Source organism: Carassius auratus, unplaced genomic scaffold (genome assembly GCF_003368295.1).
Source record: "Carassius auratus strain Wakin unplaced genomic scaffold, ASM336829v1 scaf_tig00031568, whole genome shotgun sequence".
Taxonomy (NCBI): domain Eukaryota; kingdom Metazoa; phylum Chordata; class Actinopteri; order Cypriniformes; family Cyprinidae; genus Carassius; species Carassius auratus.
Window position 1 is genome coordinate 195753 of NW_020525933.1, and position 21370 is coordinate 217122.

The window sequence follows — 21370 nt, forward strand, 5'->3', positions numbered from 1 at the left end:
GTTCCTTCTGGTCTCTAAACATGATTTGTAACTCACTTGAGAAGGTTTAAAGGTTGCTGGCCATCATTTCTTTATGTCTTGCACACTTGGACAATGGTTAATAATTTAATGTAGTTGACTTTAGCTCTTCTGGGCTGTTTAACAATTTCTGCAGACTTCCTGTCATCTGGGTGTTTGTGGTTTAGAGCAATATGTTTCATTCAATGGTTATATTGAAGTGTGGTCTGTCAAGCATAGAGGCCGGAAACATTCCCACAATCATTTAGACATGAGAGTGAGCCAGCTTTCCAGTATGTCTGCCATGACATTTGTAATAGTTGGCACTGTCCCATCTTCTCTGTGAATTTCACAGGGCTCTTCCAGTCTAGAGTGGAATGATGACATCTTTTGGTCATGGTTTCCTTCAATGGCTGTTATTCTGAGACAGGATGACTGAGATTACAGAGGAGTCATGTAGTAGATGTTGAGGAGGTATAATCAAGGGATTGTTCTGCGATATTGCAGCCTGTAAAACTAAAACTCAAATCTGAATCAGTATACTGAAGACTGATATCATCTGTAATATTTAACGTCTGCTTGACAGCTGTGTATAACTCCTCCTAGGACTCTGGAAGTGTTAGCTTCTCCATCCTGAGGACCGCTGAATCCATGTTTGGTTACCTAAAAAAAAAAAAGTGTAACGGTCCCACTTTCTAGTCTAGCGGAAGGAAAGAAGAGTAACTAAAAGTTGAAGGGAGAGAGTGAGAGAACTCATGTCTGCTGGCCCCAGGACAAGCACAATTTACCACACCAGTTTTAAACGTAAAAAGCACTTTCATAACCTAAAGAGGACTTTCAGGACTTTTATCACCTTCAGAGAACTTTTAGGGGAACGTTGACCAAGGTTGCGAGAGCGTCCTCTCCTCTCCTTTTTTTTTTTTGCATGCTTTATGTGACATTTCAGTATCATTTGTTTCATATTGTGCTTTGTGTAATCGTATCAGTCTTTTCATAGACTCTTGTTAATAGTTTATATATTTTAGATAAATTGTATCTAGATGTCTAATTGGAGTAGATTAAGGCCTAGTTTTACAGACAGGGTTTAGACTAAACCAGGATTATAGTTCAATTAGGACATTTAAGTCATTTTTATCAACATGCCTTAGAAAACACTGGTGTGCATCTTTAGAACAAACAAAGACACTGATATATTTGAAGATCATTCAGTGCAAGTTTCTTTTAGTTGAAAGTTTAAGACTTGTCCGTGAAACCGGGGATTATACAGGATATTATAGAGCAATCTATGATGTTTGATGACCTTTAGCAGTGAGAAATTGCAGATACATTTGACGTTGTTTGGTGAGATGCTGTTTTGAGCTTGATGAGGATTGTGTAAGATATGTGAACCAAAAAGAGAAATGATAATGAAGGGTATGTCAAACACCCATATCCGATCAGATAGGCAGTATAACTTAAAATATATAATTTGACAATTTATAAAAATCTATTCAACATTTATTAGTAAAATTATTTGATATTATTGTCATTTTTGCAATATTTGAATGCAGGGATCATTAACTGACATCAGACTCCCGTGATCAAGTGAAAGTGTCGTTTAACTATTGAAACTAACTTCAAATCTCAGAGGAACTTCAAGTAAATACTGTAAATTTAGTGTGTAGTTCAGTGTAGAAATTGAATGTGTTTACTGAAAGAAATGAACAAATAAAACTATTGATATATTTAAAAATAAAAAGTACTTTACTAACATTTAAATGAAAACAACTGATAAATCAAACCTAAATATTATTATCTAATTATATAATAATATACTTAAGATACTAAAATAACACTGACACATGCTTACCAAGCCATCTTACACTGAAAATAACATTTGATTAAAAAAAAATTATAACAAAAATGAAAGTTTACTTAAAACATCATGTGTTAAATTTATTTAAATTCTGTTATTAAAAGCAACATATACAAACATGCAGACATGAAAAAAGTGCAAAAGTGACAATCAGATTCATAAAATATGGAAGTAATTTCCCCATTCAGTTTCATCTTAAAAATTTCTAATAATTTCTTTTGAACTAAATTCTCCAATTCTGAGCTGAATTACGATCATACAAAGTTTGTTTTGAGGCAAAACAATGCTTGCAAATTTTCACACTTTTCACATTATAATGTGCAAATACAGTACATTGATGATGAGTGTGACAAGTCAAGTACAATAAGAGTAGTGCAGATCTTCTTCACATGGAACCTGTCCATTAACAGATTTCGTAAATTAAATAATGACTGTCCTGAGAACTCAAGGACAAAGGTTTGATACACTTTAGATCGGTGTAAACTCAAGCTTACTGATGGATTGAGTGTGAAATTCCTGCTTATTGTCACAAAGTATTTGTTCTATGAATTTTTCGAGATAACTGAATGGTAAAAGTAGGTTATTGTTGAACTGAATAAATGTATAGAGAAAGTTTAACAATGAATGAGCGCCACCTAGCGGTTCCCTCAGAAGCCTTCATCTGATCTGATGAGAACATCTCTATCTTCAGGAAACAGATGACAACACATCTCTTCCACAAGCTCTTCACTAATCCAGAACCAGAAACCAAGGCACTTGTTATAATACGCATGCTAAATGATAAATGTGAATATTATTCCAGGTTAAAGCTGAACAACACAAGCTGAAGTGTGATGCGGATTTGCGGCGATGGAAATCCTTTTGCAGATACATGATCCTGTCGGGTCTGGTGATGCTTTTTCTGTTTGTAATGAAACAATAAGAGAAAGAGAGAGAGGGAGAGAGGGAGAGTGTGTGAGTGAGAGAGAGAGAGAGAGAGAGAGAGAGGGAGGGAGGGAGAGAGAGAGAGAGAGAGAGAGAGAGAGAGAGGGGAGAGAGAGAGAGAGAGAGAGGGAGAGAGAAAGAGAGAGAGAGAGAGAGGAGAGGGAGGGAGAGAGAGAGAGAGAGAGAGAGAGAGAGAGGGAGAGAAAGAGGGAGAGTGTGTGTGTGTGTGTGTGTGTGTGTGTGAGAGAGAGAGAGAGAGAGAGAGAGAGAGAGAGAGAGAGAGAGAGAGAGAGAGAGAGGGAGAGAGGGAGAGAGAGAGAGAAAGAGGGAGAGGGAGAGAGCTTTCAGTAACTCAAGAAGATCTGTCAAGTCTAAAATGTTTTTGCATCTAGATGATTTTAATATAAACTTCATTTATTCAGTGTAAAGACTAGCGGATTAATAAAAATGTATGTGCACCATATATGCTGTTATATTTTCTGATATAATGGAGATTTATTATTAAATGACATAAATGAAGCCACATCACACACACACACACATGTTTGTTTTTGTGTAAAGTGTGTTCATCCCATAGGTGTAATGGTTTTTATACTGTAGAAACTGTATATTATATGGCCCTACACCAACCCTACACCTAACCCTAACCCTCACAGGAAACTTTGTGCATTTTTACTTTCTCAAAAAAACTCATTCTGTATGATTTATAAGCATTTTTGAACATGGGTTATGTCCTTGTAATACCTGTGTCATACCCATGTCGTTATACAGAGTTGTGTCCTGATATGTCACAAAAACAAGAGCACACACACACACACACACACACAGCTGAAAATCTCATAATAAACTGCATTAATTTACCTCATCCTTGGACTTTTGACAGATGCCGAGCTTAGTTTTCACCTGGTCTCCTTTTAAAAATAATCACACACAAACAATTAAACCCTAACTTTGCATAATAAAGACAATATTTTCATCTCACTATAATAACTGTTAGTAATACTTACCCTTTGTTAATCTCCTGGATCAAATCAGAGAGACTGACAGAGCCACGGAAAACAGTGACTCGTATTCCTGAATACAGACCTGAATTTAGTGCACGAGCATCTTTATAGTCTCCGCCCCCTAGAGGACAAGAAAAGGATTGACATAGTGAGGGAGGATACTGTGAGTCTGTGGAAGTTGTAGGACAATAAAATGTTCATCCAATCATATCACTTGGTCCGAGTGTTACTATAGGCTGTCCTACACATGATTCATCATCACTGCGTTCCTTTACTCTATTGCAGAGCGAGTAAGAAAGGAAGGCATTATTATTGTTATATTATGAACTTTATACTGTAATGTTTTCACTGCATTCAACGCTTGTCAGCCTCTGCTCTGTCTGTGTGTGTTCATGTGTTTTAGAGAAAGCGTGGCTTTGGAGAGGGATTTGCAGAGAGGGTGGGATCTTATGCTTTCAAAGCCTGCTTGCTATTACACTCTTTAAAATAAAGGTGTTTAAAAACGTTCTTAACAGAAATGCTGTAGAAGAACCATTTTTGGTTCGGCAAAGAATCATTCAGTCAAAGGTTCTTTAAAGAACCATCCCTTTCTTACCTTTTTACAATCTGAAGAACCTCATTTCGCCACAAATAAACAGAAAGGTACTTCAGATGTTAAAGGTTCTTTATGGAGCCATAAAGACGATAAGGTTCTTCTATTGCACTGTGAAGCAGAGTGTAGCCTCTCTGAATTCACCTACTCTACCTTTAAGAAACTTAATTCGCATTTGTCCATCTTCTTGAAAGACAATAACTGTAAGCTTCGTTAAGTAAATGATGTGTTCTGAAATTCTCACCAACGAATGGTACACAACCAGTGACAGTAACTCTGAAGCTCCTCGTGATGCTGGATCTGCGGCTGTTGATCTGTAGTTTATAAAGTCCAGAGTCTGTGATTCTGGTGTTTGTGATGGTCAGAGATCCAGTCTGATGATCCAGCTTCAGTCTGTCTCTGAATCTCTCATCACACTGATCATCTCTACAGATCTTACTCTGATCTCCAGTGATTTCAGCGATGAGAATGTCATTAAAATACCATTTCTTCAAATCATTTGGGCTTTTAGTTTCACCAGGATCTAAAGTGACAGATTCTCCCTCCTTCACTTCTTCTCGTTCAGCAGCAGAAACACCTGAAACACAAACCACAAGCTGCTGGACGAACTTGCTGGGCCGAAAGATAACTGAAAATAATTATGCATATCGATTTCCTAAAAAACAGATATGTGAATTGTGGATATGTCTTTATTCATATATACAGCTGCTGGTCATATAATTAGAATATCATCAAAAAGTTTATTTATTTCACTAATTCCGTTCAAAAAGTGAAAATTGTATATTATATTATATTTCACACATAGTGATATATATCAAATGTTTATTTCTTTTCTTTTCATTTTGATGATTATAAATGATTATGAAAATCCCAAATTCGGTATCTCAGAAATTTTTTTTATTACTTAAGACCAATACAAAGAAAGGATTTTTAGAAATCTTGGCCAACTGAAAAGTATGAACATGAAAAGTATGAGCATGTTCAGCACTCAATACTTAGGCCCCGTCCACACGGAGACGCGTTTCTGTGAATATGCACAAATTTTTTATCGGATAGGCGTTTCGTCCACACGGATCCGGCGTTTTCATCAGGTGAAACCACAATTTTTTGAAACCGGGTCCCAGAGTGGATAAATTTGAAAACGCCGTCTTTGCGTTTTCGTCTGGACGGCTAATCCGTATATTTTCTGAAACGATGACGTCATCAGCCCACATCTCCCCCCTAGTCAGACACCTCTACGTCACGTAACAGCAACAAATACATGAACAAACACTGAACAATTGTCTTTTTATTAACTAACATTAACACTGATTAATAAATGTATTGTTCCATGTTCGTTTGTGTACCACGCGCAAGGTTTATAAGCATAGTCCAAGTCTTCTTCTCTGTTTTTAGTGCATCTCTGAGGCAGTGGCCTTCAGCTCTGCTGCATTCTTGGGTCTTCACATCTTCCTCTTCAAAATACCCCACAGATTTCTATGGGGTTAAGGTCAGGTGAGTTTGCTGGTCAATTAACAACAGGGACACCATGGTCCTTAAACCAGGTACTGGAAGCTTTGGCATTGTGTGCAGGGGCCAAGTCCTGTTGGAAAGTGAAATCTGCTTCTCCATAAAGTTGGTCAGCAGCAGGAAGCATGAAGTGCTCTAATACTTCCTGGTATACGGCTGTGTTGACCTTGGACCTCAGAAAACACAGTGCACCAACACCAGCAGATGACATGGCACCCCAAACCATCACTGACTGTGGAAACTTTACACTGGACCTCAAGCAACGTGGATTGTGTGCCTCTCCTCTCTTCCTCCAGACTCTGGGACCCTGATTTCCAAAGGAAATGCAAAATTTACTTTCATCAGAGTACATAACTTTGGACCACACCGCAGCAGTCCAGTCCTTTTTGAAGCGATACGCTTCTGACGCTGTCTGTTGTTCAAGAGTGTCTTGACACAAAGTGTGCGACAGCTGAAACCCATGTCTTGCATACGTCTGTTTGTAGTGGTTCTTGAAGCACTGACTCCAGCTGCAGTCCACTCTTTGTGAATCTCCCCCACATTTTTGAATGGGTTTTGTTTCACAATCCACTCCAGGGTGCGCTTATCCCTATTGCTTGTACACTTTTTTCTACCACATCTTTTCCTTCCCTTCGCCTCTCTATTAATGGGTCATGAAACCCCCCATTTCTGCACTGGTTAGTTCTCACCGCAGTTTTAAAAAATGCTAAAAAAGTGGGCGTGGTGTGCAGTGGACCGGGGGAGGGGGAAGAGGGAAGACTGACAGCACACACAGCTTTGCATTCAGACAGTTTCATTTCGCTACCATCGAGTTAGAAACACAAATAAATGCACAGCCATTTGATGCACCCTGCATCGAAAACATATTACATTTACATTCAGTCATTTAGCAGACGCTTTTATTCAAAGCGACTCACAAATGAGACATATATATTATTCTGTGGCGTTTATATAATTCTTTTGACAGGTTGTTTGACACCAAGTGAATGAATCGCGTTTGTGCCGAACTCTTATTACAAAGAAAAAACACTCTTCTGCGATCCATGAATGTTTCTCTGTTAATGTGTGCGATGTCATTTCACAGTCTGATGCGTCTTTCATAGCAAATCAACACATGTTGTTGTTAATAATTAAGCGAAGCAACTTCTTCTCATAGGATAAGAACATGCAATCTCATAAATAATTGAATAGACACCAATGCTCATCAATGTACTATTGTCCATTGCCAAATCACATATCGTGACGTCAACACAATGTAGATTTTAAATCCGGAAGATGAAAATAGAGCAAAAAAGCTTTAAATTAACCAATTTTCTCCAACAGTTAAAATTAGCGGGTGCTAACATTGTCTTCTATGATGTACAACACAAACACCTCTGCTATAATCTTAGATTATGTAGTCTGGGGGTTTCATGACCCTTTAATGTGCTTGGACACAGAGCTCTGTGAACAGCAAGCCTCTTTTGCTATGACCTTTTGTGTCTTGCCCTCCTTGTGCAAGGTGTCAATTGTGGTCTTTTGGACAACTGTCAAGTCAACAGTCTTCCACATGATTGTGTAGTCTACAGAACTAGACTGAGAGACCATTTAAATGCTTTGCAGGTGTTCTGAGTTAATTAGCTGATTGAATAATAATAATTATTATGGCACCAGGTCTCTTCAATATTGAACCTTTTCACAATATTCTAATTTTTTGAGTTACTGAATTTGGGATTTTCCTTAGTTGTCAGATATAATCATCAAAATTAAAGGAAATAAACATTTGAAATATATCAGTCTGTGTGCAATGAATGAATATAATATACAAGTTTCACTTTTTGAATGGAATTAGTGAAATAAATCAACTTTTTGATGATATTGTAATTATATGACCAGCACCTGTATTTGTTCAGTGTTGCAGGTCAAGAGAAAAACAGCTCTGAATGTCACTGGTATAATAAACACAATGATGTGATTTATACATAAACAACCTGCTTTTAAACATAATAACTTACCAATGACAATATTGAAGATTGTTTCACTGTCGCTGCTACTGCGTAGTATCAGTAGTTTATAAAGTCCAGAGTCTGTGTTTGTGATGTTTGTGATGGTCAGAGATCCAGTCTGATTGTCCAGCTTCAGTCTGTCTCTGAATCTCTCATCACTGCCTTTACACAGAACATCTGTACAGATATGATGGAGATCTCCACTGATTTGAGCGATGCGAGTGCCATTAAAATAGCAGCAAATCTTTTCTTGTTGGTTTATTTTAACATCAGTGTATAGAGTGACTGAATCTCCCTCCATCGCTGACACTGAGACTCTGTCTGCACCAGACACAACTGGAAAAGAAATAAACAGATAATTGTCAATGCTTTTGGGAAAGTGGGACAAAAATATACATGAATACAACCGGAAAGTGCTGTGAAAATGATTTTCTACAGCTCTAACAGCATGAAAGCATCATCAGTTTAAATATTCACTCATCAGAGAAACATACATGTTATAATGTAGGTTATTTGGTGCTTATTGTACACCATAATATACATCATACAACACACATCTTGACTCATATCTTGCATATATTTGCATTCATACACAACCAAGAAGTGATCAATGCTTAGCGTGCTTTCATGTTGAAATGAACACATTAAAACGGTCTACTGTACACTGAATGTGACAAAGCGATGTTGCAAATCATTTGAAATTCATCATAAATAAAACTTGGCAGCAGTTTACCGTCTGGGATTTGTCTGTCATGTCACGCCATGTTAGTGTAGACATCACTCATTACAAGAGGATTATCTTCGCTGTTCTTAGACTCGTCATCCTTGATGATTTACAGCAAGCTATGTGTGACTCAGTTTTTTCCCTCTTTGCTCTTTCTTGCCAGCAAAAAATGTGGTGCTTAAAAGACATTTAATAGCCGTCCAGACACAGCCCTGACGTTGAGGCTAAAACAAGGCTGAACACAGCCCAAGAATAGACTAGTCATCTAATAGACAGAAAATAAAGGCTAAAGGATCATTTTTACTTAAATATAACATGTTCTAACAAAAAAAAGAAAAAAAAGAAAAGTAAAATAAAGCTTTTATTAAGAAAAAATATATTTTTTAACCCTTGTGGATGGTTCAAATTCACTACCCTTTTGTTATGTTTGTGATGAAAACATCCACTCAATTAAGCTGCTGTAAAAATGTGTCAGATTCATATTTTTTTCTCAATTATTTTGGAATAAATCTGTTAATCAACTTCAGTCCTGATCAAAACTACTAAATGTTTTTAAAAAATTCCAAGATGTTAACTCTTTAATTGCCAAGTTCATAAATGATGTCACTGATTTGGGGGAAAAACACAAAAATGACTTACTTTCAATAAAAAAGTAATTGTGGCTGGATTTCTTTTTTTTTTTTTTTTTTTTTACTTTTTATAACAGTCTTGGGCATGTCAAAGATTAGTAGCAACATTGGCTTTGATGCATTTTTAGTTTTTGTGCAGCATTAGACTTAAATTTGTCTCCCTAATTTGTTGTTGGTGGCTGTTTTTGCCCCATTGACTTCCATTATAAAATTCCATTTTTTGATTGCAAGGCCATGATACCATGGTATACAATGGTAGCTCGTACCAAGGGGCGTGGTGAGCTGGAAACTGCTTACTTCACCTGCCACCGCTTATGTCACTTGTCACCGCAACATCCAATAGGAAAACTCAACTGCAGTAGCCACCATTCAACCTGAAGAGGGCAGCATTCAGACGTTTTTACACCATATACTGTAGAATTAAAACACTTTATATTCAAATGTCAAAAAAGTTACTCAAATCAATGAACAGCACTAATAAAGCCCCATTCTTATAGATCATTAACTAAAAAAAATTGGTTTAGGGTTAAGTTACCCTTTAAATATGTTTTCCACTTCACACCGTTCAAATTTTAACGGTCCAGTCAGAGACAGAGCACGGAAAAGGCGTCAGCCTGCCTGATTATGAAGGGTAAGTAACTGTTAATATAATCGTATGATGTATATAACTGTTAGAACATTAAGTAATGTGTCTCATACGTTAATTATAATTTTTTTATACGTTAAAAAAAGTTTAGTCCATTTTTTTCCCCCAGAGAATCAGATCGATTGGCTCCCAAACTCTGGAATAGCCTTCCTGATAATGTTCGGGGTTCAGGCACACTCTCTCTGTTTAAATCTAGATTAAAAACACATCTCTTTCACCAAGCATACAAATAATATATCTCTTAAATTGTGATTGTAGTTGCATCTGATCAAATGTGCATTTTTATTCATTAGCTTGGGTTAAACTAATTTTAGTTTGTTGGATCAGCAGCTATGCTAATGATGTCTCTATTTTATTTCTATGTTTCGCCACGGGATCTTCATCCCGTGGTAACTAGGATTTACACAAGCTCCAGTCTGGATCCAGAACACCTGAGAAGAGATGATGCTGACCCTCAGAGGACCTCACATGATGCTAACCCTGAATCAACAAACAGAACTAACAATTATTGCTACATGTGTGACTGCATCATATAATAACTATTAATTAATAATATTGATAGTTCATCGTCTAGCTGACTACGTCTTGTATTATTATTATTATTTTATTTTATTTTTTCTAAAATCCTGTCAAACGTGCACAAACTACTAGCTACTACTAAATATTGTAGAAACATAATTTTCTGTAAAGTTGCTTTGTAACGATTTGTATTGTAGAAAGCGCTATACAAATAAACTTGAATTGAATTGAAATTGAATTCTAAATGTGCTATGATTGTGATATTCCTGTTTGTTCGCCAGCATCTGAAATCATTAGAATTAAGATAGAAAAGCCGCACGGACCATTTAACGGATCGGACCAGTGAAATAAGCTGCTCGAGCCGAGCTAACACACATCATGCAACAGACTACGTGAGAATCGTTTCAATGAACCTGCAGTTTTCTGTTATAAAAGTTCAAAACCAGTGGTGGACGAAGTACACAAATCAAGTACTTGAGTAAAAGTACAGATACAAATAATAAAATATTACTCCAGTAAAAGTAAAAGTACTCCTTTTTCAAATTTACTCAAGTGAAAGTACAAAAGTACTCAATTTTGTATGTACTTAAGTAAAAAAGTACTGAAAGATAGATGTTTGCAATTTTATATAGGCTAATTTAATTTTATATTAGCACATTTTTTTTTTTTATAATCCTACTGCTCAAAATACCTGGGATTTTTTTCCAAAATAACCACTATATGGAGTCAAGATATATTTTTGTTGTTGATATTGACTACGCTTATGAGAGTAATGTTCACTGTGAAGCTTACACTGTGATGTACCTGAGAGAAAACAGAGATGATAATCTGATCTTCACCAGTAAGAAAAAAGTATTTTAAAGTTTGTGGTTTTACAGAACACCACAGTTATATATGACAAGATAATAAGGCCTGCAGTTAGGAAGAACATCTTAAGGAAAATATAATAATATTTTCTTAATGATTTTTTTCCTTCTCAAACCTTGTCTGCGGTGTAAAAACACCACTGGCCAAACGGGGTGCATCTCTTCCCCTCTTTGATAATTACTGTAGTTACCATGTTCTGAACATCACATCCTTTCTTTTCTCCCCAGATGTAATCTATATATCTGTATATCTATATCTATCTATATATCTATAGGTGGTTGACTAAAAATATTTGGACATTATTTATAAAAATTACCTCAAGTTAGCACCAGCAAGCCTGCTAGACATTTTGCATCAGCTCCAATATTTACTTATTTTCAGTACCGTTCTGAATAAACATTCATGTCTGTCTAACGTTACTCGTCTAAAAAAAAAAAGCCTCAAGTTCAAATATTCATTTATCACCAATTAACTGTTTGACAAACACTTCCTGCTTCGAGATCTGAAATAAAAAAAAATCTCAAACATGCTCCGAAGTCCCAATCTGAATCAACCGAGTCGCGAACAGGCTCCGAAGTGCCGATCTGAATCAACCGAGTCGCGAACAGGCTCCGAAGTGCCGATCTGAATCAACGGAGTCGCGAACATGCTCCGAAGTGCCGATCGGTATCAACCGAGTCGCGAACATGCTCCGAAGTCCCGATCTGAATCAACCGAGTCGCGAACAGGCTGTGAAGTCCCGATCTGAATCAACCGAGTCGACTCTATGAAAGACTCAGATCACGTATCTAAAAATAAATCGCTATAGTAAAAGAGAGAGGAGTGAAGTTTCCTACCGCTCTGCTGTGTTTGGTCCTCAAGCGCGTCTGACGCTCCGCGGCGCGTCTCCGCCCCTCACACGCGCGTTTACAGCGCTAAATTAATCATCTTTGCTAATTATTATACATTTACTTCATTGTCATCTTCAGGTACTTCATTTATTATTGTTTAATGAACTGTTTGAAACAAAAAAAGGTTGTATTTCAGTAATAATTCTAAATTATCAAAATAAAATATAAAAAATAAATAATAAAAAATATGATTTTCAGTTACAATAGTTAATCCTAAATTCCGACATTAATAACTTAATTTTAGCAAAATCAGACGCACGCGCTCACAATATCTCACGGTTCTTACTTCTGTAGACTCACACTAAACGGTTCATTTGAATCAGTGAGTGGTCGACTCCAGAACAGCTGCAATCGGATCATTCTAATTCGTAAACGAATCATTTGGTGCGATTCGCGATCCGATTTAAAGGTTTATTTTGAAAAGACTCAGTTCGTTCATGATGAATCAGACACCGCTTCTGCGTGTCGGAGCACGTGATATATTATAGGGAGTAACGATATGTTTTATGAAATGTAGTGAAGTTAAAAGTACGATCTTATGCTTTGGAATGTAGTGAAGTAAAAGTAAAAGTTACTCAAAATAAAACTACTTCAGTACAGATACTTGAAAAATGTACTTAAGTACAGTAACGAAGTAAAGCTACTCCGTTACTGTCCACCACTGATTCAAAACCCAGACGAAAGAAAAGCGTGCAGTCGTGAGGCAATTTGCTCTTTCAGCAAAAATTCATACCAGTGCCCCAAATTTATATAACGTTAAAGTTACTCCTACAAAACTTTAAGAGTGGAGCGTAAAACAGAAGCCATGTTCATCTTAGTGCACCAGCACTAATTAATTGTACAGTAAAAGTGTTTTAATGGTTTCCCTGCTAACACACGACGTAACAGTTACGTAACGTACTGGTAATTTTTGGTAATTCCATGACTTACCAATTGACAACGTAACTACGACGTCGCATGCCCGTAATTTTATTACCATCACATTACCAACTCACAACGTCGTCAGTACGTCCTTCCAACGTGACCAGATAACCAAGAACGTCCCAGATAGGTCCTCTATTGGTAATATATTGGTAACTTCATGACTTACTGGCAACGTAACTACAACGTCGTATGCAAGTAATATCATTACCATATATATTTTTTTACGTTCTTTATATGCTCTCTGAGTATAGAGCCATTTAAAAAGTGTAATTAAACTTCAGACTCAAGATTAAACGTTCCTTAAAGATAAAATATGTTTCTTTTCACCAAGTCAGAATATGGACATGCTTTTAATATATAGTGACGTGACATACAGGCGCGCGCTTGGCGCTTCCGCAACTGACGCACCGCGCGCACAGTATTGACAAGAAAAGAGTTGTGAAACTTTCTATCTCGTAAGGAGTTATGAACGTGAAATAGTGACACAGACTGGCTACACCATCTCATCTGCAGCAGAGATTGTTGTATCAGAAGGACAGCGCGTTTGTTTGACGCACTTTTCACTTCAACTGTGTCTGACAGGAGAATTAGCTTTCTGAGGTGAGTTTTACAATTTATAATAAATAAGTTGGTTGATAAAATGTATAAAACAAAGTAAAAACAAAAGTCTAACGTCGCTAAAACCTTTTTTTATTATTTTATTGTTTTTATTAGCCTTCTAGCCGTTGAGTTACCATGGCAACCGCGTACACATCAGCTGCTGGAGAGGAGAGGACTCGTCTGACATTTTCTCTGTTTCTCGTCAGTTATACCAAAGAAAAGGCCAACAACTGCGACAGATTTGTTAAGTAACACGTTAATATCATCCTCAGTCTACTTTAAGTACTTTTTGTTAATATTTATACCTCTGCGATTATGGTATTTTTCCTGAAATGTCTGCTATCAAGTATTACGCTAGCATAGAAACATAATTAACGTTATAGCATATTAGATTTGAGCTCTTATTAATGAAAGTTTGGCCTTTTAATTACATCTTATGCCTAAAGGATCGGTTTTGATCGTTTTGTAAATGTTTTTGATGGTAATTTGTCAATAGATAAATGAAATAAAGTTAAGCTAATTAATTTAACCTAAAAATCTGCACTGTAGAGTCTATCAGTGACGTCACTCGTGGTCTAAAATGGGCTGAAACTATTTCAAACCACTGTTTCAAGCTTGTTCTGATTTATCATTGTAAACAAATATTGATAAAAAAAATTTCTTGTGAAAAAAAAAAAAAAAGTGTCTTAAAAACCCTCTAAAACAGAGAAGTTCCAAGAAAATGTCTAACGGGAGCTGCTGACAGAGATAGAAAACACAGGTGATGCTACAAAGCTTATTAAATAACTTCATATTTATTTTTTACAATATATCATCATGCATCTGTAAAATCTAAACATGTGAATTCTGGTATCTAAAGATTTTTGTATGTTTTCCATATTGCTATTTTTCTTTTCTGCATTTCCCCTATTCTCTAGTTTGTTTATTTCTAATAAGGAGCTGGAGGCCGTGAAGATACAGATCCATGATATTGTGGAGAAGCAGGCCCAGCTGAGCGAGTGGAGAGCTGTGCTGGAAATATTCATGGGTTGATGCTCATAAGTCCAGGGTAAGTATACAGCTAACCCTCCCACCACCTCTACTCTGTGTGGTTCTCTGCAAAGGCCCGGTGTACCCAGGATGCGATCTTCCCAGATGTCCTTCACCCTATTTCATAGTGTAAGACATGATCCAGGCCCTGGGCGACGACCTCTCTCCATCCGCCGCCTCCGGTCTTTAGGATCTCCACCAGAACCCGATTCGCTCCACTTCGCGAGACAGAACAAAACGCTGTGATCATCAGAGACTCCATCGTCCGGCACGTCTGCGCTATGTTAGCTGAAGGTAAAGTCCACACTGACTACTTCCCTGGTGCTCATGTTCTTGATATTTCTGCACAGATTCCCGTGACCCTGAAGAGTGAGGTGGGCATCAGAGCGGACGGAGACGCTGAAGAGGGACTTCAGGAGCCTGATCAAGACAGTGCGCAGCATATCGCCTGCATGATGATCATCGTGTCAGGACCACTTCCCACGTATAGATGAGGACATGAAAGGTTCAGCAGACTTTTTGCTTTAAACGAATGGTTATAGTCATGGTGTAAAGAACAGAAACTGCCTTTTGTTAATAATTGGAATCTTTTCTGGGAGCTAGGCTTTTTAGATCTCCTGTTGGACAACATCTCCAGGACACTTCGCTCCATATGACTAGTAAGCCAATTCTCAAATAACTGTTATGATGAATTTTGTTCTACACACTCAAATAGAAGAACTACTACAATAAAGATTGTGTTTGTTCCAGTGTTAATTTTGACAGGTATTTTTGATTTAGCATTAGTCTAAACTCCACCAAACTACTGTTATAAGCATGAGCCCCGTCAGACTGGTCGTGGCGGAGGTGTTGCAACAATATATAGTGATATTCTCAATGTTACCCAGAAAACGGGATACAGGTTTAACTCTTTCGAAATACTTCTGCTTAATTTTAGACTGTCAGACATGCAAAAGAAATCTAATGTATCTCTTGCTCTGGCTACTAGGGGTGTGATGAGACACTTATCCCACAAGATGAGACGAGACACGAGACTGGGTTCATGAGAGCGAGACGATATATATATATATATTTTTTTTTTTAAGAAATCCTCAATGATAAAATAAATATTTCATTTTTCTCTACTCCTTTTTCGTATGACATACATTTTCACATCAATTTATTAAACATAAAAAAAAAAAACATATTTAGGGCCCTAATTTTTTCCCCAGCATATTATTTTTTATTATTATTGTTAACAAATTCTGTATTTTAGCATGTCTAACTATTTGAATGCATAACACAACTTAATTTATTCATTTTATTTTTTCTTAAAGGTAGCCTTACTGACATAGATATAATACCTCAAAGTGTAATTACTGACCACTTCCTTGTATTGTGCATGCTGCATATTAGTGATATTAACTATATTTCCAAAATGAGCATTATGAGTGTAAGAGCCTTACATTACATTTATAACAATCATTGTTAATGTTTGAATTGTATTCCAGGGCAGTTTGTGAAAAGAGATAATCAAGAGAAGTCAGTTCCAGATCCACCCTCCACACCAGACCTCTCTCTCACGAGGATTGCTGTCTACTAGCATATTGTGTTCTTCAGCTCTTCAGACTTCGGTGGATGCAGATATTACTCAGGGACATGAACACTAGAATATTGCAAGAATAGAGAAAGTAAGAATTACTTAAGATTTTAGAATTTAATGTTAATTGCTTAAACATATACAGTATTGTTCAAAATAATAGCAGTACAATGTGACTAACCAGAATAATCAAGGTTTTTAGTATATTTTTTATTGCTACGTGGCAAACAAGTTACCAGTAGGTTCAGTAGATTGTCAGAAAACAAACAAGACCCAGCATTCATGATATGCACGCTCTTAAGGCTGTGCAATTGGGCAATTAGTTGAAAGGGGTGTGTTCAAAAAAATAGCAGTGTCTACCTTTGACTGTACAAACTCAAAACTATTTTGTACAAACATTTTTTTTTTCTGGGATTTAGCAATCCTGTGAATCACTAAACTAATATTTAGTTGTATGACCACAGTTTTTTAAAACTGCTTGACATCTGTGTGGCATGGAGTCAACCAACTTGTGGCACCTCTCAGCTGTTATTCCACTCCATGATTCTTTAACAACATTCCACAATTCATTCACATTTCTTGGTTTTGCTTCAGAAACAGCATTTTTGATATCACCCCACAAGTTCTCAATTGGATTAAGGTCTGGAGATTGGGCTGGCCACTCCATAACATTAATTTTGTTGGTTTGGAACCAAGACTTTGCCCGTTTACTAGTGTGTTTTGGGTCATTGTCTTGTTGAAACAACCATTTCAAGGGCATGTCCTCTTCAGCATAGGGCAACATGACCTCTTCAAGTATTTTAACATATGCAAACTGATCCATGATCCCTGGTATGCGATAAATAGGCCCAACACCATAGTAGGAGAAACATGCCCATATCATGATGCTTGCACCTCCATGCTTCACTGTCTTCACTGTGTACTGTGGCTTGAATTCAGAGTTTGGGGGTCGTCTCACAAACTGCCTGTGGCCCTTGGACCCAAAAAGAACAATTTTACTCTCATCAGTCCACAAAATGTTCCTCCATTTCTCTTTAGGCCAGTTGATGTGTTCTTTGGCAAATTGTAACCTCTTCTGCACATGCCTTTTTTTTAACAGAGGGACTTTGCGGGGGATTCTTGAAAATAGATTAGCTTCACACAGACGTCTTCTAACTGTCACAGTACTTACAGGTAACTCCAGACTGTCTTTGATCATCCTGGAGGTGATCATTGGCTGAGCCTTTGCCATTCTGGTTATTCTTCTATCCATTTTGATGGTTGTCTTCCGTTTTCTTCCACGTCTCTCTGGTTTTGCTCTCCATTTTAAGGCATTGGAGATCATTTTAGCTGAACAGCCTATCATTTTTTGCACCTCTTTATAGGTTTTCCCCTCTCTAATCAACTTTTTAATCAAAGTACGCTGTTCTTCTGAACAATGTCTTGAACGACCCATTTTCCTCAGCTTTCAAATGCATGTTCAACAAGTGTTGGCTTCATCCTTAAATAGGGGCCACCTGATTCACACCTGTTTCTTCACAAAATTGATGACCTCAGTGATTGAATGCCACACTGCTATTTTTTTGAACACACCCCTTTCAACTAATTCAACTAATTGCCCAATTGCACAGCCTTAAGAGCGTGCATATCATGAATGCTGGGTCTCATTTGTTTTCTGACAATCTACTGAACCTAATGGTAACTTGTTTGCCACGTAGCAATAAAAAAATATACGAAAAACCTTGATTATTCTGGTTAGTCACATTGTACTGCTATTATTTTGAACAATACTGTATATATTTAGATATATTTTTGTGGCAGTGTGAACTGGCCATAATGCTGTATGATAGGTGTGAGATTCATTAAACTTGATTTGCTATGATACATCTGTTCATAAGCTATTGCATATTATTTTCAATGAATTATTTGTAGTGGTTTGGTTAAGGGTGTGATTAGCTGAAGATTATTGTGGGATCTTGTGATTAGTTGATGAATGTGTGCATTGTTAATGATAATATTTAAATGCAATGTACTGAGTGCCTACTAAGACTTGCATGTTGTGCATAATGTTTTGACCCTGGATGCTTACAGAAGGGTATAGATATTTCAATATATGGAAATGTATTTATTATTAATATATCTCAATCTATGTGCTTCTGTATGGGCTAAATGCTTTCATTCATATTTCGCTGTATACCCTGTTTTTATTAATAATCTGGGTGTATTACTGTTCATATTTGCTTGTTAATAAATTAACTGAATTCATTTCGAGTATGTATTCATCATTCACAGCTGCTGAAACATCCTTTAAATTAGTTTGGGCATATGAGGACATAAATTAGGTTCAAGTGCTGCATGTCCGCCCATAGAATAATAATTAAAAAAAATGACCAACTGATTACCAGCACACGACCACCGATCCGCGACGTTGCCACGACGTCGCAGTTACTTACTGGCAACGTCACAAAGTTACGTTGTGGCGACGTATACGCACCTTTCACTTTTCCGGTTGCCACGACGTAACTAGTTACGTCGCCACGACGAAACTTTGGTCACCAGATTACGTCGCAGTTACGTAACAGTTACGTAATGTTGTTAGCAGGGTTATTTATATTGAATTCTGCATCTATTAGAATACCCTATAATTACAGCAATTTCTATTATGAATCTAGATTGATTGACGTTTTTTAAATGTGTTGTACTAAATGTGTTTATACTTATGTTTTAGACAATGGACTTTTTCATGAAGGAATAATTGCAACAATAGAATTTCTGCCTGTTAATTGAAACATTTCAAGGTAAGTAACCTATTTAAATTAATGATACATACGTTTTAAATTTTACTTAGACCTATGACTTCCAAAAATTATGAAAAAAGACAAATGAGGTGAAATAAGTGTATTGTTGCATTCCAGCCAACAAAGCTTCCTTTCATTTACAGTGTACTTTTGTTCCTCCCTACAAGTCCAAATCAGTCAAAGGGTAAAGGGTGGTAAAATTTAGTCAAATTTTCTGGAGGGAATGAAAACTGGTTTAGTCGGTCTCTTAGTGCAAATGATAGTAGATCCCCACAAAGACTGTAAAAATGTAAAATATTGTGTTAAAATGTTAGTTTTTTTTTAAACTTGTGCTTTCTCTGTACTTTTGTCATTTAAAGGCCTTCGTGCAGAAATTGTCTTTAAAACCTTTCCTGCCATCTGCACCATACCACACAAATGGAAAAATGGTATGTACATCATACACAGAAATGAAGCGGTCCTTCATTGACATTCAACCTGTAAGTAGAAGCAAAACTTAAAAATTACAGTGCCCTGTGTAGTCAAGTCACCTTTATTTATTTTATAAAAGACACACGTTGTACAATACAAATTGTTCTAAGAAGATATTTTGAAAAAAAAAAGGATGACAGAATTTTCATTTTTGGGTGAATTATCAGTTTAATTATCAGTTAATATATACACACACACACACACACACACACACACACATGCTTGAATGTGAGTGCAAAGATTTTGCAAATGCAAGTTACAAATACCCTGGGGGCTAAGCCCCCCCCCCAAACACCCCCCCCCCCCCCCGTCTTCCAATCCTAGTGACGTCCCTGATTCAATGCAGCAAACATTAAATATTTCACGTACTTTTGGAAGTCCAGCATTTAGTTAATCCTGATAAGTGCTCATTGACACAGTTGCAAACATGACGGCTTGCTTCTGCCATAGTGGGGTTTGGCATCCCACCATCTGTGTTTCCAACCAGAACATTAAAGAATGCAGCACGCTGGAAAAAAGCTATGCAAGTCATGATGACTTTGAAACTCCTGAAGTGTTTCCAGTTTATGATGCTCATTCTTTTTTTTTTTGTCTTCTATATACTATTTTCCATGTACTAGTGTTTCAATCTGTACATGTGAGAAATATGTGAAGGACTTTCTGTTGAATTTCATAATGTTCAAATGTCCATTTTCATACATATAAATGTCTTGAAGATAGAAAAGGCACCCATTTGGTGGATTGACTCATTCAGTGTATTTCATTAATTTTTAATTTACTCTTTTATTTTATTTTATTTATATATTTTTTTACTTGGAACAAAAATATGTGGAAAAAAAGTTTGTTAGTTTTCTTGTTCTTTGTTCATTAAAGAAAATAAATGTCAATTTATTAAATATTAGATTACATATTAATATTGACTGCTTGGTTCTTGGACTGACAGGTCTTTGTCTGGATCTGGGTCTTCAATAACCTCTGCTTTGAGCAGGGAACTCCAAACTAGGCTACTTTTTTTTTTCTTTCTTTTTTTTTCCTTTATTTTTTTTTATATCGTGGACATGAGGAGAAATAAATAAACAAATATAGGTCCTACCGTGCCATAGAAATGCTGAAACTGCAAACAGACCAAAGGAGAACATCTTTGTCTGCATCTTTCCTGTCAAACGTGCTTCGGTTCTTTGAATGAATGGAGCAGCATTGCTGCACTCCAGAGATGTGACGTATCTGGAGGTGTGTGTCGTTGTCAGAGACCACGTGATGCTTCACGTGTGAAATAAGCGCATTCCAGACTGACCGCTACGAGATCAAAGGCGGATATCGCGCGATCACGTCCTTTGTTGCTACGTTGTGATTCGAATTTAAAAGCCGCTAAATGTAATCTCATTTGAACATTTGTAATGTTATTGCTGTTATTACTACCATTGTATATTTGTTAATATTACTCATCTGAGTTTGCACATCTGTTACTACTGTTACTGTTGCTTTTGTTGTCATGATGCACTCAATTTGCACGTTACTGCACTATTGTACTGCACATAAGCTAATACTGTACATTCGCATACAAATAAATATGATATACACAGTCTATATTTCTATTTTTCACATTCTATATTCCTACTCTACACTCACATATATAGATACATTGTCTATATTTAAATTTTTTCATAGTCTGTGTTTCTACCACTGAAGCATAGTTTTTAATGTTTCTTATTTCTTCCCGGGCTGTAAAATTTTTGGGGGGACTGAGAATATTTAGGTGGCGATGAGAAATCATGCGATTAATTTTTATACAATGTCTCATTACAAAAAACCTAATGTTATAGGATATAGAAGAAAAGCAAAGTAAAAG

The 21370-nt window shown here is 36.7% G+C and overlaps 2 protein-coding genes and 2 long non-coding RNA genes across 6 annotated transcripts in view; 2 read left to right on the top strand and 2 right to left on the bottom strand.

Annotated features, from left to right (window-relative positions):
* The window catches only part of LOC113080552 (uncharacterized), a 52779-nt gene that overhangs the window by 19587 nt on the left and 11822 nt on the right, over nt 1-21370 (bottom strand). The window lies entirely within an intron of this gene.
* LOC113080551 (uncharacterized) lies at nt 1901-20696 on the bottom strand. The gene is made up of 6 exons (XM_026252715.1): nt 20615-20696; nt 7876-8202; nt 4617-4949; nt 3784-3901; nt 3638-3687; nt 1901-2753 (listed from the first exon to the last, which is right to left on the bottom strand). Exons 1-5 carry the CDS (start codon nt 20670-20672, stop codon nt 3669-3671), a joined length of 855 nt encoding a protein of 284 aa, XP_026108500.1. The 5' UTR covers nt 20673-20696; the 3' UTR covers nt 1901-2753; nt 3638-3668.
* Nucleotides 13449-14962, top strand: LOC113080555 (uncharacterized). Of its 2 annotated transcripts, none has more exons than XR_003281899.1 (4): nt 13449-13665; nt 13780-14425; nt 14583-14713; nt 14823-14962. It is a non-coding gene; the product is annotated as an uncharacterized LOC113080555 (long non-coding RNA). The 2 variants fall into 2 exon arrangements; XR_003281900.1 differs by having other exon boundaries at nt 14602-14713.
* LOC113080554 (uncharacterized) lies at nt 15056-17431 on the top strand. 2 transcript variants are annotated; one of them, XR_003281898.1, is made up of 4 exons: nt 15058-15199; nt 15298-15353; nt 16185-16364; nt 17373-17431. It is a non-coding gene; the product is annotated as an uncharacterized LOC113080554 (long non-coding RNA). The 2 variants fall into 2 exon arrangements; XR_003281897.1 differs by lacking the exon at nt 17373-17431 and having other exon boundaries at nt 15056-15199; nt 16185-16330.

Bases quoted from the DNA above. Each gene is read 5' to 3' on its own strand.
- LOC113080551 (XM_026252715.1), bottom strand. From the start codon at position 20,672: ATGCAGACAAAGATGTTCTCCTTTGGTCTGTTTGCAGTTTCAGCATTT. The intron at 8,203-20,614 runs GTAGGACCTATA...TTTCTTTTCCAG, and splicing joins TTCAGCATTTCTATGGCACG to TTGTGTCTGGTGCAGACAGA. The intron at 3,902-4,616 runs GTGAGAATTTCA...CTTGTCCTCTAG, and splicing joins TGGTTGTGTACCATTCGTTG to GGGGCGGAGACTATAAAGAT.